Genomic DNA, 19676 nt, shown 5'->3' on the forward strand with positions numbered 1-19676 from the left:
AACTGGTCCTGGAAAAGCCCCAGGAAAGCTGGGACCCTGCTCCTGGGAGAGCCCCAGGATGTGAACTGGTCCTGTCCTGGGAGAGCACCAGAGTGTGAACTGGTCCTGGGAGAGGCCCTGGATATGAACTGGTCCTGGGAGAGCCCCAAGGTGTGAACTGGTCCTGGGAAAGCCCCAGGATGTGAAATGCTCCTGTCCTGGGAGAGCCCAGGGTGTGAACTGGTCCTGGGAGAGCCCCAGGGTGTGAAATGCTCCTGTCCTTGGAGAGCCCAGGGTGTGAACTGGTCCTGGGAGAGCCCCAGGGCAGCTGGGTCCCTGCTCCTGCAGGACACAGAGCAGGAAGGAGAGGCAAGGCTGGATAATCCCAGGGGAAATCACTCCGAGCACCCTCGGGGTGAGGCTCAGCGCGAGCAGGGGCTGAGGCAGCCAGGCTGGGTTTTGGGGGGCAAAAGGGAGAACGAGCCCTTCTGGGGGTCCCTGCTCTGCTCCTGCCCCGCTCCAGCTGCCGCAGCAGCAGCGCGGTCGTTGGGCTAATGAGCGTATGCAAATGAGCGTATGCAAATGAGCCCCGGCACGGAGAAAAGCCGATTTGCATCTCCTTAAAACGCGCCGGTGGCACCGCACGCGTGTCTGGCTGTGTGCAGGGCAGAGGCAGACCCAAACACGAACCCAAACCTAAACCCAAACCTGAAACCAAACCCGAACCCGAACCCAAATCCCAAATCTAAACCCAAACCCGAACCCAAACCCCAACCTGAACCCAAACCCGAAACCAAACCCAAACCCCAAATCTAAACCCAAACCCAAACCCAACCCGAAACCAAACCTAAACCCAAACCCGAAACCAAACCCAAACACCAAATCTAAACCCAAACCCGAACCCAAACCCAACCCCAACCCGAAACCAAACCTAAACCCAAACCCGAAACCAAACCCAAACACCAAATCTAAACCTAAACCCAAACTCGAACCCAAACCTGAACCCGAACCCAAACCTGAAACCAAACCCAAACGCGAAACCAAACCCAAATCCCAAATCTAAACCCAGACCCGAACCTAAACCCAAACTCGAACCCGAACCCAAACCTGAAACCAAACCCAAACCCCGAACCCAACCCCAAACCCGAACCCAAATCTAAACCCAAACTCGAATCCAAACCCAAACCCAAACCTGAACCCGAACCCAAATCCAAACCCGAACCCAAACCTCAAACCTAAGCCCAAACGTGAACGCAGCCCCAAACCCGAACCCAACCCCAACTACAAACCTAAACCCAAACCCCGAACCTAAACCCGACCCCAACCCCAACCCCGAACCTAAACCCGAACCCAAACCTAAACCCAACCCCAACCCCAAACACGAACCTAAACCCAACCCCGAACCCAAACCCAGCCCCAACCCTGAACCCAACCCCAACCACAAACCTAAACCCAACCCCAACCACAAACCCGAACCCAAACCCAAACCCGAACCCAACCCCAAACCCGAACCTAAACCCAACCCCGAACCCAAGCCCAACCCCAAGCCCACCCCAGCCCCTCCGCGGCGCTGCCTGGGCCGGGCACTCGGACGGAGCCCCCTCGCGCTCTCAGGGCCGGCTTTGGGGAGCAAAAGCCGCTTTTGATGTGCAAATGAGCCCCGGCCGTGCTGCCCGCCCGCCCGGAGCCGGCCCCGCCTCGCATCTGCCACCGGCCCGGAGCCCCGGGCCAGGAGGGGCCGCCCGCGCTGTCCCCAGGCAGGGACAGCTGCCGTGTGCCCCTGGCAGGCACCGGCTGCCATCCCCCGGGCGCTGCTCGTTACTCATTATGGGATCAGCAAATCTCAATTCCAAAAGCAGCTGGAAAGGCCCGGCAGCGGCAGCTGGGAGAGCAGCACGGCCCTTTGAGCCGGTACCTGCTGTCCCCTGTCCCCAGCGCCGTGCCAGGAGCTGTCACAGCGCCGCCAGGGACAGACGGACAGCCCCGGAGCCTTTGTTCACCCCACAGCGCTGAGCAGCTCGGGGGAAACGCTGTGCTGAGCGCCAGGGGCTGGGGAGAGAGGAAACCTGCAGGGGTTTGCAATTCCTGGCCTTGGGTTGTTGATTCCTGGGCTTGTCATTCCCAGGTTTGGTTTGGCCATTCCTAGGGTTTGGTCATTCCTTGTTTTTTCCCATTCCTGGGTTTGTTCATTCCCACATTTTCCATTCCCAGGTTTGATTTGTTCATTCCTGGGTTTGCCCATTCCTGGGTCTGCCAATTCCTGGGTTTGGGTTGTTGATTCCTGGGTTTGCCACTCCTGGGTTTGGTTTGGTCATTCCCGGTTCTGCCCATTCCTGGGTTTGTTCATTCCCACATTTTCCATTCCCAGGTTTGATTTGGTCATTCCTGGGTTTGCCACTCCTGGGTTTGGTCTGGTCTGGTCATTCCTTGTTTTTCCCATTCCTGGGTTTGCTCATTCCCACATTTTCCTTTCCCAGGTTTGATCTGTTCATTCCTGGTTTTGTTCATTCCCGGGTTTGCCACTCCTGGGCTCGGTTTGGTCATTCCTGGTTCTGCCCATTCCTGGTTCTGCCCATTCCCACATTTTTCCATTCCCGAGTTTGATTTGTTCATTCCTGGTTTTGCTCATTCCTGGTTTTGCCATTCCCAGGTTTAGTTTGGTCATTCCTGGTTTTGCCCATTCTCGGGTTTGTTCATTCCCATATTTTCCATTCTTGGGTTTGATTTGTTCATTCCTGGTTTTGCCCATTCCTGGGTTTGGGTTGTTGATTCCTGGGTTTGGCCATTCCTGGGCTTGCCAGTCCCACGTTTGGTTTGGGCATTTCTGGTTTTGTTATTTCTGGGCTTGCCCATTCCCAGGTTTGCCATTCTTGGGTTTACTTTGGTCATTCCTGGTTTTGCCCATTCTTGGGTTTGTTCATTCCCAGGTTCACCATTCCTGGGTTTGGTTTGCTCATTCCCGGTTTTGTTCATTCCCAGTTTTGACTTGGTCATTCCTGGTTTGGTCATTCCTGCTTTTGTTCATTCCTGGGTTTTGTTCATTCCTGGGTTTGGTTTGTTCATTCCTAGGATTGGTCATTTCTGGGTTTGCCCATTCCTGGGTTTGCCAGGAATCTGAGTTGGGTTTGCCCATTCCTGGGTTTGATTTGTTCATTCCTGGGTTTGATCTGCCCATTCCAGTTTTGCCCATTCCTGGGTTTGATTTGCCCATTCCAGGGTTTGATTTGTCCATTTCCTGGGTTTGCCAGGAATCTGTGTTGGGTTTGCCCATTCCAGGGTTTGATTTGCCCATTCCTGGGTTTGATTTGCCCGTTCCAGGTTTGCCCATTCCTGGGTCTGATTTTTTCATTCCTAGGTTTGGTTTGCCCATTCCTGGGTTTGATTTTTTCATTCCTAGGTTTGGTTTGCCCATTCCTGGGTTTGATTTGCCCATTCCAGGGTTTGATTTGCCCATTCCTGGGTTCCCAGGGCCCTGTGCAGGCTCAGGCTGTCCCCTCCTGGGCCAGGCTCTGTCCTAGGCCTGAACCTGCATAGGGGTGATGGAGGCTCTGGGCTCAGCCCAAATCCCAGCCCAAGGGGGGCCTCGAGCTCATTTTCCAGGAGTTGAAGGTTTCCAGGCCTCCCCCAGCAGAGGGAGGGAGGTGAGCACAGAGGGATCACATTCCCTGCACATTCCTGCAAAGCCTTTCCCCGTGACTGAGGCTGAAGGTCACACCCTCCTCCTCCTCCTCAGGGACAATGTGGGGGTGGCTCCAGTGACCCACGATCCAACACTGGAGCTGCTCCATTCCCATTCCCAGGGACAGGAACAGCCCAGGTGAATTTTCACCCCCAGAACCAGCAAAGCTCCCATTTGTTCAACACCTTCCATATTTAATTTATTTAGAGATTCTCTACATTAAAGTGTTTTCATGCCAAGGCTTCTTGCCCTCCCATCCTGACCTCAGGAAAAAGAGACTGGACACAGCTTTGGGTGGAATGCACTGGAATAAAGTCGCTGCTGCAGCCACGGAGAACACGGGACAAACCAGAGAACTGCACATGGAGACGCCAGGGAAAGCTGGAATTTGCACATCCCAGTCATGTTAGCACCTTCCCAGACAGTGCAGGGAGGTGTAACATGCTCTGCTGAGCCAGCCCAGAGCTCAGACTACAGGAAAGCCTGGGAAAAGCATGGAACTGTGCCAGCAGCAGGGCCCAGAGCCTTGGCTGAACCCGCTGGAAAAGGAACAACACGGAATTGCCCAGCCAGGACTGCAGAGTTTGGGAATGCCGAGGCAAATCCGTGCCTGGAGTGCAAACCACAACAGCTCCAGCCACGGCACGGGCCCAGCACGCCTGGAGCAGGTTGGAAATATCCTTTCTCACATTAAAAGCTGCCTTTTTCATCAACTCCTGTTTTCTTGTATGTACAGGCCATGGTTTAAAAGCTGAGCTCACACCAGCAGACCTAGGCCAGGTTTTAGGTTGGTTTTCACCTCTCAGGATCCCCCTCAGCAGCAGCACAAAGCCTTGAACCACCAACAGCTGTGGTGACACTTCTGAGCCTAGACTGAGCTGCTGGTTCTGTTTGGCACCTCCAGAACCCAACCAAAAAAGGGTGGAGGAGGAAATTTACTCTGCAAACTTCAATTTAAAACCTGCAATTCAGTAATTAAGCTTTATCCTGCTATTTTTAGGTAGCACCTCACTGGCCTTTGTCCTCTGAAAGGACAAGGACTTTTCCACCTTTGCTGGTGGGGAAGTCCCCAGTGTCACCTCCACAGATCCTTTCAGAAAGTGCAGCCCTGGTTAAAAACCTGCATTTTTTAAAAACCAAGGAATGCTGTCCTTGCAGGTCACATTTCCTCTTTCACGGTTTCAAAGCGAAGGTTTGCAATTTCTGGTCACGCTCAGCCTTGAGAAGCCCCACAGAAAAAAAAAGCTCATTTCAAAGCCCAAACCTCATGGTGGCTATTGCACATTTTCACAGCATCCTGCTGGAGGTGCAGGCTGTGGGAGAAGGGATAATTTTCCAAACTGCTCTCGGTGGGGAACACTGCCACAAGTGTCACCTGCTGCTGGGTGGAGCTGGGAGGGCGACAGGGAAACACCAACACATGGAAAAGGAAACCAAACCACAGAGCAGGGGCACAAGGAGCCGGGCTAGTGCTTGGCATCCCGAGGGTAGAACTCAGCCAGGGTGCTCTGGGGGATCCTCTTGAGCATCTCCTTGGGGAAGATCCTGAGCAGCTGCCAGCCGATGTCCAGGGTCTCGAACACCGTGCGGTTCTCGTAGGGCCCTGCGGGGACAGCCCGGGGCCAGGGAGTGCCACAGGGAACGCCAACACCACCACCCTGGCATCATCCCTGCCCCTGGGAGCTGCTGCCAGCCTTACCCTGAGCAATGAAGTTCTTCTCAAACTTCTGCAGGAACTCCAGGTACAGGAGGTCGTCCGAGGTCAGGGCTTCCTCGCCCACCACGGCCTTCATGGCCTGCACGTCCTTGCCGATGGCGTAGCAGGCGTACTGGGGGAGGAAGGGGCTCAGGGAGCCTGGCAGGGCCCTCAAACCTCATCATCATCATCATCATCATCACCCCATCCCACCCCTGCCACGCCAGGGACACCTCCCTCTGCCCCAGCTTACCCCAGCCTGGCACTGGAGGGATCCGGGAGCGGCCACGGCTCCTCTGGGAATTCCAGACAGGAATTCCCAATCCCAATATCCCATCCATCCCTGTCCTCTGGCAGTGGGAGCCATTCCCTGTGTCCTGCCAGTCCATCCCTCATCCTCAGGTGCTCTCCTGCTGCTCCTCTGGGAATCCCAGCCAGGAATTCCCAATTCCCAATATCCCATCCATCCCTGTCCTCTGGCAGTGGGTTCCATTCCCTGTGTCCTGTCAGTCCATCCCTCATCCCCAGCTCAGGAATTCCCAATCCCAACATCCCATCCATCCCTGTCCTCTGGCAGTGGGTTCCATTCCCTGTGTCCTGTCCCTCCCATCCCTCATCCCCAGTTCCTCCCCAGCTCTCCTGGTGCTCCTCTTGGAATCCCAGCTCAGGAATTCCCAATTCCCAATATCCCATCCACCCCTGTCCTCTGGCAGTGGGAGCCATTCCCTGTGTCCTGTCCCTCCATCCCTCATCCTCAGGTGCTCTCCTGGTGCTTCTCTGGGAATTCCAACCCAGGAATTCTTTCCCAATATCCCATCCATCCTTGTCCTCTGGGAGTGGGTTCCATTCCCTGTGTCCTGCCAGTCCATCCCTCATCCCCAGCTCAGGAATTCCCAATCCCAATATCCCATCCATCCCTGTCCTCTGGGAGTGGGTTCCATTCCCTGTGTCCAGTCCCTCCCATCCCTCATCCTCAGGTGCTCTCCTGCTGCTCCTCTGGGAATCCCAGCCCAGAAATTCCCAATTCCCAATATCCCATCCATCCCTGTCCTCTGGCAGTGGGTTCTATTCCCTGTGTCCTGTCAGTCCATCCCTTATCCCCAGCTCTCCTGGTACTCCTCTGGGAATTCCAGCCAGGAATTCCCAATCCCAATATCCCATCCATCCCTGTCCTCTGGGAGTGGCTTCCATTCCCTGTGTCCTGCCAGTCCATCCCTCATCCTCAGCTGCTCTCCTGCTGCTCCTCTTGGAATCCCAGCTCAGGAATTCCCAATATCCCATCCATCCCTGTCCTCTGGCAGTGGGAAGCCATTCCCTGTGTCCTGTCCCTCCATCCCACATCCCCAATCCCTCCCCAGCTCTCCTGGAGCCCCTTTAGACCCTGGAAGTGGCTCTGAGCTCTCTCCAGGTGAACACCCCCAGCTCAGCTCTCTCAAATCATCCACAATTCCTCTTCAGACCCAAAACCTCTCAGTGAACACAAGGCCTGATTAAAGCAGCCTCAGGAATGTTCTGGACCCCTCAGCTGGGCAGCCCAGGGGTTCTGTACCCACCAGCTGGTTGGACACATCAGCGTGGTCCTTCCTGGTCATGCCCTCACCGATGGCCGACTTCATCAGCCGGGACAGGGAGGGCAGCACGTTGATGGGAGGGTAAATCTGGGGGAAAAAAAACCCCAGAATTAACAGGAATCCTTAAAAATCAGAATAACCCTCAGCACCTTGAGAGCAGCCAGGCACACACCTGCCTGTTGTGCAGCTGCCTGTCCACGTAGATCTGTCCCTCAGTGATGTATCCAGTCAAGTCAGGGATGGGATGAGTAATATCTGTGGGAAAAAAAAAAAAATAAAGTTTTGATGATTTTCAGCCCTTTTATATCCATTTTAGCACTGAGCTGGAGCTTTTGGTTGCCAGGTGACTTCAGCAATTATTCCTTTCACAAATCCCCAAGGGCTCTTGGATGAGCACCAAGCTTGAGCCCTCAAAGGGCAAAGCATTTTTAGCAGAAAGCAGCCAAAGCCTGGAACAGGAAGGAAACCTGAAGGCCCCAGGACTGCTGTGCTGCTGGGTGACCCCAAGGCAGCTCCTGGAAGGCCCCTGGCTGTGACCTGAAAGGTCTCACAAGCTCTTGGAGATCTGTTTCACACCCAGGATGGCTCAGCTGCCTCAGAAGGCACAAAATCAGCAGCATGGCTTCTGGGGTAGTGTTGGGAACAAAAAGGTTTTGATAAAATGCAAAATAACAAAACTTTTTACAGAGAAAAACCAAGCCAGGTGCCAGAGGTTCTTCCTCCTGGTAAAACACCTCACAGAACCAATTCATTCCTTTGTTCTCCTTTTTCTGTAAATTGCTCAGGTGGGACTTTTTGGCTTTGTCCAATTGGGTATCCTTGGGTTTGAGGTGAAGTCCCCCAAGCCTCTGAGATGCCTTTTTCACCTGAAGTTTTTCACCTCGTGCAAGGTCCATTACCCTCACTTGGATTTGCACCAAGATGGGTGGCTCCAATGACCACTGGATGTAGCCATGATATTTTCTGATATTTGCCAGGATTTTTCTCCTGAGAAGCCTCAGAGGAAAAGAAAAACAATGATTATCTGCTGCTGTGGAATGCAACAGGTGCATCTGGGATTGGTCTCATGTGGTTGTTTCTAATTAATTGCCAATCACAGCCCAGCTGTCTCAGACTCTCTGGTCAGTCACAAGATTTTATTATCATTCTTTCCTATTCCTTTCAAGCCTTCTGCTGAAATCCTTTCTTCTATTCTTTTAGAATAGTTTCAATAGAGCATTTACTTTTAATATAATGTATATCATAAAATAACAAATCAGCCTTCTGAAACATGGAGTCAAGATTCTCATCTCTTCTCTTGTCCTGAGACCCCTGTGAACACCAGCACAGGACAGTTCTGTCACTCAGTCACAACAGGAGGAACATTCCTGCACTGAATTCCTACACCAATTTGCTCTCCTTAAGTTTGAGGTGAAATCCCCCAGGTCCTACGAGAGGCCTTTTTCACTTAAACCTCCAAACTTCTTTCCTTTTTAAGGGTCAAAGGACAGTTCTGTCACTCCATCAACAAGAGGCACATTCCTACAGTGACTCGAGGCACATTCCCACAGGGACTCAGCAATTTGCTCTCCTTAATTTTGAGGCAAAGTCCTGAGACTTCAGAACAAACCAAAGTCCTATGAGAGGCCTTTTTTACCTCATCGAGGAAAGAAACTTCTGGGCCTCTTTCCTTTTTGAGGGGACAAAGGACAGTTCTGTCACTCCACCAACAAGAGGAACATTCCTACAGGGACTCGAGGCACATTCCCACAGGAACTCACCAATTTGCTCTCCTTAAGTTTGAGGTGAAGTCCGGAGACTTCAGAACAAACCAAAGTCCTATGAGATGCCTTTTTCACCTAAACCTCCAAACTTCTTTCCTTTTTAAGGGTCAAAGGACAGTTCTGTCACTCTGTCAACAAGAGGCACATTCCTCCAGTCACTCACCGATTTGCTCTCCTTAATTTTGAGGCAAAGTCCTGAGACTTCAGAACAAACCAAAGTCCTATGAGAGGCCTTTTTTCCCCTCATTGAGGAAAGAAACTTCTGGGGTTCTTTCCTTTTTGAGGCGACCAAGGACAGTTTTATCACTCTGTCAACAAGAGGCCCATTCCCCCAGGGACTGAGGCCCATTCCCCCAGGGACTGAGGCCCATTCCCCCAGGGACTGAGGCCCATTCCCCCAGGGACTGAGGCCCATTCCCCCAGGGACTGAGGCCCATTCCCCCAGGGACTGAGGCCCATTCCCCCAGGGACTGAGGCCCATTCCCCCAGGGACTGAGGCCCATTCCCCCAGGGACTGAGGCCCATTCCCCCAGGGACTGAGGCCCATTCCCCCAGGGACTGAGGCCCATTCCCCCAGGGACTGCAGGCCCATTCCCACAGGGACTGAGGCCCATTCCCCCAGGGACTGCAGGCCCATTCCCACAGGGACTGAGGCCCATTCCCACAGGGACTGAGGCCCATTCCCACAGGGACTGAGGCCCATTCCCACAGGGACTGAGGCCCATTCCCACAGGGACTGAGGCCCATTCCCACAGGGACTGAGGCCCATTCCCACAGGGACTGAGGCCCATTCCCACAGGGACTGAGGCCCATTCCCACAGGGACTGCAGGCCCATTCCCACAGGGACTGAGGCCCATTCCCCCAGGGACTGAGGCCCATTCCCACAGGGACTGAGGCCCATTCCCACAGGGACTGCAGGCCCATTCCCACAGGGACTGCAGGCCCATTCCCACAGGGACTGCAGGCCCATTCCCACAGGGACTGCAGGCCCATTCCCACAGGGACTGAGGCCCATTCCCACAGGGACTGAGGCCCATTCCCCCAGGGACTGAGGCCCATTCCCCCAGGGACTCACCGTCGTTGGGCATGGTGAGGATGGGGATCTGGGTGATGGAGCCGTTCCTGCCCTCCACGCGCCCGGCGCGCTCGTAGATGGTGGCCAGGTCTGTGTACATGTAGCCAGGGAAGCCTCGGCGCCCAGGCACCTCCTCCCGAGCTGCTGACACCTGGGGCAGGCACAGAAACGGGGAAAAAATGAGTGGTTTATGATTGGCTTCTGGCAAATTTTCAAATGAGTATTATTTGTGTTGTGCTGGAAAGGAATGCTGTATTGATTCTCTTAAAAATATAGTTTTAGGTTATGAGAGGAATGGGGGATTTGTGTTTCCAAACCAGCTGTGGAGATAAAACCAGCACTGGGAGATGAAAGAAACAATGAGAAAGATTCTACTGATGGATGAATGGAAAAAGAAATTTGCTTTTACAAATAAACTCTAGGTTTGCTGATAAATGAAATTAGGCATTGAAAGATGAAAGAAACAATGGGGATGAAAAACCTCTAAATTCTGAAAGAATTAAAAATTAAAAGGGAGGGTTATACATTAGAGAGAAATCTTTGAGAAATATTCAGTATCAGGTGTATTGAAGAGTCTGAACCTCTCAAGTACCTCAGCCAATGGGGAAAAATCCCTAAATTCAGTAAGAATTAAAAATTAAAAGGGAGGGTTATACATTAGAGGGGAATCTTTGGGATCAGGTGTTCTGGGAAGTCTGAACCTCTCAAGTACCTCAGCAATGGGGAAAAATCCCTAAATTCATTAAGAATTAAAAATGAAAAGGGAGGGTTATACATTAGAGGGAAATCTTTGGGATCAGGTGTTCTGGGGAGTCTGAACCTCTCAAGCACCTCAGAAATAGGGAAAGAGAGAAGGGAAATGTGGCTGGAAATTGGGATAAAAAGGGAGGCTGCATCCCACTAATTAACACCTTCAGGGTTGCCTTGTGACAGGACACGGCAAATCCAGAATCAGGGGATCAAGCTGCTGATTCATGGCATTATGGGGTGCTTTGGGTTGGAAAGAAACTTAAATATCATCCAGACCCACCCCTGCCATGGCAGGAACACCTCCCACAGCCCCAGGCTGCTCCAAGCCCTGTCCAACCTGGCCCTGGACATTTCCAGGGGTGGAATTGCCACCAGTGAAATAAATCCCAGCCAACCAAGGTGGCATCACCCAGTGCCACCCCTGCCATGGCAGGAACACCTCCCACAGCCCCAGGCTGCTCCAAGCCCTGTCCAACCTGGCCTTGGACAATTCCAGGGGTGGAATTGCCACCAGTGAAGTAAATCCCAGCCAACCAAGGTGGCATCATCCAGACCCACCCCTGCCATGGCAGGAACACCTGCCACTGTCCCAGGCTGCTCCAAGCCCTGTCCAACCTGGCCCTGGACAATTCCAGGGGTGGAATTGCCACCAGTGAAATAAATCCCAGCCCAGCAAGGATCAGCTGAAATCCTCACTGCCTGCTCCCAACCATCCCAATGAGCGTTAATTCCAACAGCTGGAGCAGCAGCTCAGCTCCTCGCTTCAGAGCCCCCTTTTCTGCCAACACCCACACTAATTAGCACCTTAATGAGCACACACACCTCTCTGAGAGCCTCAGCATAGGAGCTCATGTCTGTCAGGATGACCAGCACGTGTTTCTCACACTGGTAGGCCAGGAACTCTGCCGTGGTCAGCGCCAGCCGGGGCGTGATGATGCGCTCGATGCTGCAACACAACTGCTGTCACCTGCAGGGCCACCTGGGCCACATGGGGCTGCCTGGCACCACCTGCAGCCCAGCACTGCCCCTGCAGCCCCAGCACTGCCCCAGCACTGCCCCTGCAGCCCCAGCACTGCCCCTGCACTGCCCCTGCAGCCCCAGCATTGCCCCTGCACTGCCCCAGCACTGCCCCAGCACTGCCCCTGCATGTAGGAGCCATGGGGGTAGCAGAGTTGGGATAGACAGAGACAAGAGATCTCTGAAGCCAGGGTGTGGAACTTGGGGTTTATGCAAAGGGCCCCACTGGGAGCTGCCAGGCACAGCTCAGAGCAGGACTGAGAGAAGAGAGGGGGAGAGAGGATGAGAGGGTGAGAGAGTAAAAGAGGCAAGAGAGCAAAAGCATAAGAGAGCAAAAAGGGTAAGAGCTAAGAGGGGCAAGAGCTAAGAGAGCAAGGTTCCCATTCCAATACAATAATTCTTCTGTGTTGAATATTCTAATTCTCACTAACCAATCTAGTCCAATATACAGATCCTACAGCATTTCCATACAGCCTATAAGAATCATTACATCACCATCCTGTGTTACATTTTAAACCCTACAAACTCCTCTTTGGGCCCCTTCTGCCAAGCTGGCAGGGTCTGCTCTGCCCCTTGGGCCTGTCTGCAGGCAGAGGGTGTTGTTCCATCAAAAGGGGATCACCTTCAGTAGCCACACCATTGTTTTCCAGTTGTTCAGTAACTGAGGGATCTCAAAGCTGCTTTCATTTATACCTCGCTTATAGTTCCTATATTCTCCAAATCTTTTGCCAGACAATCATCTGTTTCATCTTCTCTAACACCTGCAGCAGCTCCAGCGCCATCGCACCTGGAGCAGCATTTTAGCTGCAGCAGCCCCGCTGCACCTGCAGCTCCACCAGCCCCGCCGCTCCTGGAGCTCCACCAGCCCCGCCGCCCCTGGAGCTCCACCAGCCCCGCCGCCCCTGGAGCTCCACCAGCCCCGCCGCCCCTGGAGCTCCACCAGCCCCGCCGCCCCTGGAGCTCCACCAGCCCCGCCGCCCCTGCAGCTCCACCAGCCCCGCCGCCCCTGCAGCTCCACCAGCCCCGCCGCGCCTGCAGCTCCACCAGCCCCGCCGCGCCTGCAGCTCCACCAGCCCCGCCGCGCCTGCAGCTCCACCAGCCCCGCCGCGCCTGCAGCTCCACCAGCCCCGCCGCGCCTGCAGCTCCACCAGCCCCGCCGCGCCTGCAGCTCCACCAGCCCCGCCGCGCCTGCAGCTCCACCAGCCCCGCCGCGCCTGCAGCTCCACCAGCCCCGCTGCCCCTGGAGCAGCATTTTAGCTGCAGCAGAATTGCAACTGGAGCAGTATTTTAGCTGCACCAGCCCCACTGCCCCTGCAGCTCCACCAACCCCACTGCTCCTGCAGCTCCTCCAGAATTTCACGCAGAGCTCCAGCCCCACTGCCCCTGCAGCTCCAGCAGGATTTCACTTGCAGCGTTGCTGCCACAAACCCCCCCCAGCAGGCTCCATGCCCCCAGGTGTTTGTGCTGCCCCCCTCAGGGGGTGCCACTCACGTGGGGTCGTTGGCCAGGTTCAGGAACAGGCACACGTTGTCCATGGAGCCGTTCTCCTCAAAGTCTGACTTGAAGAACCGAGCGGTTTCCATGTTCACCTAAAGCACAGCTCTGGGTTGAACCTGGCACATTTCCCAGCCAATTAAGGGCTGGTGAGCTCATTAATAACTCACAGCAAAGATTTCCACTCATCAGGTTCCTCTACACTGCCAGAGTGAGCAACAATTCTGGAATTCCAGGGTGGAGATCAAGTCTGAGATCAGATCAAGTCTGAGATCCTTTATCCTGACCAGCCAAGCTTTGCTGGAATCATGGAATGGTTTGGGTGGGAAGGGACCCCAAAAACCCCTCCAGTGCCATGGGCAGGGACACCTCCCACTATCCCAGGGTGCTCCAAGCCTCACCCAGCCCTGGACACCTCCAGGGATGGGGCAGCCACAGCTTCTCTGGGCAGCCTGTCCAGAGGCAGATTCCAGCCTTGGGGATTTTCACCCATTCTTTAATTCCACACGCACAAAAGCTGCTCAGGCCTCAGCCACACTCAGATTATCTCTGATTCCTCCAGCCCCACCTTCCCCCAGCACTGTGGGCTCACCCCCATGGCAGCAAAGACGATGGCAAAGTTCTCCTCGCTGTAATCCATCACATCTTTGGATTTCTTCACCAAGCCAGCCTGGCGACAGATCTGAGCTGCAATCTAGGCGAGAAATACCCCAGGGTTTGCACCTGATGCTGTCCCCACGGCCCAGAATTCGATTTATTTTTGGCTCCCACCAGGTTCAGAGCAGCTCTGAGGGCCTCACCTCGTTGTGGGGCAGCCCAGCAGCTGAGAAAATGGGGATTTTCTGGCCCCTGGCAATACTGTTCATGCCATCTATGGCAGAAATCCCAGTCTGGATCATTTCCTCCGGATAGATCCGACACTGGGGGTTGATTGGCTGGCCTGTGGGATTTTTGGAGAGAACACAAGATTACTCCCTGGAAATGCTGGGAGCTTTATCAAACACCCTGATAAATGGGTACAAACCCCACTGTGACACCAACAGATCTTCAGCTGCACCTGGGCACACCTCACCTGCTGTTAAATGTTCATGTCATGTGGTAAAAATGATTTAAAACTCTGCACATTTTCAGCATTTCACCTTTAGGTGTTGCAGAATTCAGTCTACAAATAACAAAGAGCATCTTTCAAACGTTGCAGACAATTTTCTGCTCCCTCATCTCCCTGCACTTGGGTAATTTAATTAGAATTTGGGGCCATACACATACTCAAAAATGGGCAAAAACCCCACTGTGACACCAACAGATCTTGAGCTGCACCTGGGCACACCTGACCTCTCAAGACTCTGCTGTTAAATGCTCATGTCAGTGGTAAAAATGATTTAAAACTCTGCCACATTTTCAGCATTTCACCTTTAGGTGTCTACAAATAACAAAGAGCATCTTGAAACATTGCAGAAAATTTTCTGCTCCCTCATCTCCTTGCACTTGGGTAATTTAATTAGAATTTGGTGCCATACACATACTCAAAAATGAGATGAAGCTCCTCCCAAGTTAGATCTTGTGTTCTAATATATACCTAGAGTTAGTTCTTGTGTTCAAATATAGAAATTCAGAAAGCTGAAACACACCAGGTTTGACTTTACTCCCCCTCAGAAAAGGATTAAGAACAAACCCATAATGTCCAGGAAATCCTCAGCCAAGACAATGGGACCTCTGTCTATGGGTTTTCCTGAGCCATTGAACACTCTGCCTATAGGAAACAGCAAGAAAAATGAGAATTATTGTGAAAAGCAGGTAAATTTGGATAAATCTGCTCACATCCACAGGTAAATCCTCACCAAGCATGTCCTCTGAGACCGGGGTCCTCAGGATGTCCCCAGTGAACTCACAGGAGGTTTTCTTGGCATCAATCCCTGAAGTGCCTTCAAACACCTGCAAATGCAGCAGGAAAAAGAAAAATAAACCACAGGACAGGAGTTTTGTGCTTCACAAAGTAAATCCTGAATGCTGCTTCACCTGCAGCCTCAGGGCACACAGCAGGAGCTGCTCTGAAAGGGCTTCAAGAGCTGGTAGAAAATCCCAAAAAAATTAAATCCTGAATTCTATCAGCAACAACCACCAAACCTGGTGCAATTCCTTTGGTCTCAAGTGTTTCCCCCTGCCAGATTCATTCATGTGAACAAGAAACAGCTTTTTAGGAGAAATAATTGAAATATCAGCACAGGGCTGATCTGGAATCCAACTCTGCAAATTCCAGGGGATTCCTTTAATCCAGCAGGGTGGAAATAAATCCAGTGGGGTGGAAATAAATCCAGTGGGGGTGGAAATAAATCCAGTGGGATGGAAACAAGAATGTGACTGTGCACAGTCAGAAATCTCCTCAAATTATCAATGCCACCTGCACTGGAACAAGTAGGTGATTTTTTGTTTCCATTGATACAGAACAAATCTCCAGCCAGGTTTGATTTGGTTTGAGGCTCATCCTGATGGATTAATGATGGGAAAAGAGCTTCCTGCTCCTACCTGCACCACAGCTTTGGAGCCACTGACTTCCAGCACCTGCCCACTCCTCCTGGTGCCATCAGGCAGGGTCAGGTGCACAATCTCGGCGTACCTGGGGAACTGAGGGGGCACAGGGAGGAGGGAAGGGGTTAAACTCCAGCCAGCAAACAAAAATCACCTCCCCCAGCCTGGTTTCTTATAAACGACTCCATTTTAAAGAATCATTTGATCATCAGAACCAAACTCCTGCCCAGGATATTAAACCTCTCAAGGTGAAGCCGTTTTTATGGGAGTATTTGGATGGTTGGAGGTGCCAGAATTAGTTCTAAAATGTCCAAATAGTGGCAGAAAGATCCAGTGCAGCCTCTGCACAGGAAGAAAAACCTGCAGCAGCTTTGCCCTTAAGAGCAGCTTGAAAAGAAGCCAGGATTGTCCACAGCTTCCTTTTCCAGAGCATTGATGTGCAAACAGAAAGGTTGGGAGCAAAGCAAAGCTTCACTTCAGCTTGGAATGGCACCAGCATTCCAGGGGTCTGGTAAAATCCAAACTCTGCTTCCTTTCTTTCCTCAAGAAATGAAAGAAAAACCCAAACTCTGCTTCCTTTCCTTCCCCAAGAAAGAAAAACCCAAACTCTGCTTCCTGTCTTTCCTCAAATAAGGAAAGAAAAACCCAAACTCTGCTTCCTGTCTTTCCCCTGGAAAGGAAAGAAAAACCCAAACTCTGCTTCCTGTCTTTCCCCTGGAAAGGAAAGAAAAACCCAAACTCTGCTTCCTTTCTTTCCCCAAGAAAGAAAAACCCAAACTCTGCTTCCTTTCTTTCCCCTAGAAAGGAAAACCCAAACTCTGCTTCATTTCCCCAAGAAAGAAAAACCCAAACTCTGCTTCCTTTCTTTCCCCTAGAAAGAAAAACCCAAACTCTGCTTCCTTTCTTTCCCCTAGAAAGAAAAACCCAAACTCTGCTTCCTTTCTTTCCCCTAGAAAGAAAAACCCAAACTCTGCTTCCTTTCTTTCCCCAAATCACCAAAATGCCTCTGGGGAATTTCCCAGCAGGTGGATTTTACCTTTCCCAACTTTTCCTGCCAACTCTCCCTCCAAAATCTCCATGAACAGCTGAGAATTTACCTTAACCTGGTCCAGGATAACCAGGGGCCCGTTCACACCTGACACGGTTTTGTAAGCTGGAAAAAAACCCCAAAAACCACAGGGCAGGAGTCAGAAACAGGAACTTCCTCAGGAACAGCCCAGATCCCATTTCCCACACCCTAATTCCCACTCCATCCCTTCCCACATCCCATTTCATCCCTTCCCACATCCCATTTCCCACTCCATCCCTTCCCATGTCCCAATTCCCATTTCCCATTCCATCCCTTCCCACATCTCATTTCCCACTTCCCATGTCCCATTTCCCACTCCATCCCTTCCCACATCCCATTTCCCATGGGGAATGGGGACTGAGGACCAGGATAGGGATTGGAAACGGCACCAGGGAATGGGACTGGGAACCAGGAATGGGATTGGGATATAGGGAATGGGATTGGCAACGGGGAATGGGATGTAGGGAATAGGAACAGGGAATGGGATTGAGATAATCAGGAATGGGACCAGGACATAAGGAATGGAAAAGCTGACCCTGAGTGAGGCATTTCACGTGGAAAAGCTGACCCTGAGTGAGGCATTTCACGTGGAAAGGCTGACCCTGAGTGAGGCATTTCATGTGGAAAGGCTGACCCTGAGTGAGGTATTTCACCCCGTGACTGTCTCATGAGCTCTCCTTCCTCAATCAGCCTCTCAGGCAGTTCCACGGCAAACCAAAGGCAGCCCGGAACATTTCCCATTTTCCCAGTTCAGGGAAAATCCAGAATCTCCATGGAAAACCCTGGAATCCCCCTGGCTCCAGCCCTGCCAGCAGCCTCTGCTCCAGGGTGAAGCCCTGGAACTGCAGCGATGGGTTTGGCTTCCAAACCTGGCTGAAATTCCCAAAAGATCCGTGACCCAGGAGCTGCTGGGCAGCCCCTGCAGCTCCCGGTGCTATTTAGGACACAGGTAAAGCCATTTTATGTAATTGCAGCCACAAAAACACCTTCGCGCACTCTGATTTCTCCCCACTGCGCTGCCATAAAGCGATTTTACCAAAGCCCCGCATTTCCCCTTTTTCACCCCCGATTTCTCAATTCAGTGTTAAATACAGACTCCATCCCACCGCCAGCACTTCCAGCTCCCGGAACAAACCCCGGCTTTTCGGGAGGGACACGGGCCAGGCGGGGCGGCTTAATTACGGTGTTAATTAACCCGAGATGTTATGAGAGGGTGGGCGAGCCGGCGCTGCGGCCTGCCCGGGCCCGGCGCTGCAGCCCCCGAAGCGGGCGGATCCCCCCTCCCGCAGCCCCCCGGGTCCCCCTGCACTCACTGAGGCGCGGCTGGGACAGGAAATCGCGGGTCAGAGCCGCCGCCTGCTCGCGGGGCCCGCCGGGCCCGGCGCCGTTCACGGCCCCGCGCAGCGCCCGCACCGCCGCCATGTTGGACCGGCTGCTAAGGGGGGCGGCCGCGCATGCGCTGTTATAGCGGGCACAGGGACACGCCCCGCGACGCACGGACACGCCCCGCGACGCACGGACACGCCCCGCGACGCACGGACACGCCCAGTGACGCACGGACACGCCCACCGGCGGGGAGGGGCGGGGCCGGAGCTGTCCCAGGTCCTGAAAGGGGAAAAGGAAGAGGAAGGGGAAAAGGAAAAAAGGAAAAGGAAAAGGAGGAGAGGAAGAGGAAATAGGAAAAAGTTAAAGGGAAGAGGAAGAGGAAAAGGGAAGAGGAAGGAAAAAGGTTAATGGATAAGAATAAAAAAATTGCAAAGTCAAAAGAAGAAAGGTATGAGGGAAAAGGCAAGAGAAAAGAGGAAGAGGAAAATAAGGAAAAGGAATGAAGAAAAATTTTAAAAACTGTTAAAATAATAAGAGAGAAAAATAGCAAAAAGGGAGAATAAAAAGGAAAAGGAAAAGGGAAAAGGAAAAGGGAAGAGGAAGAAGAAAAGGGAAGAGGAAGAAGAAGGGAAAAGGTTAATGGATAAGAATAAAAAAAATTGCAAAGTCAAAAGGAGAAAGGTATGAGGGGAAAAAGGCAAGAGAAAAGAGGAAGAGGAAAATAAGGAAAAGGAATGAAGAAAAATTTTAAAAACTTAAAATTAAAAACTAAAATTAAAATAATAAGAGACAGAAAAATAGCAAAATAGAAGAATAAAAAGGAAAAGGAAGGAAAAGGGAAGTAAAGTGAGAAAGATGGAGCCGTGAGACAGAACGGGTTGGGGTTTTAAATCAATTCCCCCCCCGCTGGCTCAGAACTGGAAATATTTGGGGAAAACATCTGCAAAGAGATCTGGGTGATTCTCCCTGGGGCAGCAAGGAGGCAGAGAGACAGGAAACCTCCCGAGGGGGCAGCAAACAGAACAGATAACTCCACAGAAAGGGTTAAATGCAGAAAAACAGGAGGGGAAAAGGAAAAAAAAAGGGGAAGGAGAAAGAGAATTGGGAGCCTTCTGTTGAGTTTGCAGGATCCCCAGGATGAAGGAGGAATTGAGAATCTGACTCCATGTTCTCGGAAGGCTGATTTATTATTTTATGATATTAAATTATATTATATTAAAGAATGCTATACAAAACTATACTAAAGAATACAGGAAAAATACAGACAGAAGGCTAAAAAGATAATAATGAAAACTTGTAACTCTCCAGAGTCTGACACAGCCGGAGCATTAAGTTAAAAGAATTCACAAGTTGGATAAACAATTTCCAACCACATTCCAAAGCAGTAAAACACAGGGGAAGCAATGAGATAATTATTGTTTTCCTTTTTCTCTGGGGCTTCTCAGCTTCCCAGGAGCAAAGCCCTGGGCAAAGAGGATTTTTCCACAAAAAATGACAGTGACAGCTCCAGGCTCCCTCAGCAGATGGTGCTGCTGCCCCACTGTGAAAAGTGCAGATTAAATGGCTCTAGGCAGATATTTACTACCTGTATTGTGTTGATTATTAGTGCTGTATTAACATTTTAACATTTTAAGCTGTCTGCAAGCAGAGGGTGTTGTTCCATCAAAAGGGGATCACCTTCAGTCCAGCCACACCATTGTTTTCCAGTTGTTCAGTACCTGAGGGATCTC

At 52.0% G+C, this 19676-nt stretch overlaps 1 protein-coding gene across 1 annotated transcript; it reads right to left on the reverse strand.

The window, feature by feature from the left end:
• Window positions 1-3831: 3831 nt before the first annotated feature.
• Window positions 3832-18094, reverse strand: ATP6V1B2 (ATPase H+ transporting V1 subunit B2). Its single transcript, XM_054650634.2, has 14 exons — window positions 17934-18094; window positions 16649-16704; window positions 15549-15647; window positions 14864-14957; window positions 14698-14775; window positions 13826-13965; window positions 13618-13719; window positions 13023-13120; window positions 11337-11460; window positions 9765-9915; window positions 7098-7180; window positions 6908-7012; window positions 5358-5487; window positions 3832-5261 (listed from the first exon to the last, which is right to left on the reverse strand). Exons 1-14 carry the CDS (start codon window positions 18040-18042, stop codon window positions 5125-5127), a joined length of 1506 nt encoding a protein of 501 aa, XP_054506609.1. The 5' UTR covers window positions 18043-18094; the 3' UTR covers window positions 3832-5124.
• Window positions 18095-19676: the final 1582 nt, after the last annotated feature.

Source organism: Agelaius phoeniceus, chromosome 30, assembly GCF_051311805.1.
Source record: "Agelaius phoeniceus isolate bAgePho1 chromosome 30, bAgePho1.hap1, whole genome shotgun sequence".
In the NCBI taxonomy this organism is placed as follows: domain Eukaryota; kingdom Metazoa; phylum Chordata; class Aves; order Passeriformes; family Icteridae; genus Agelaius; species Agelaius phoeniceus.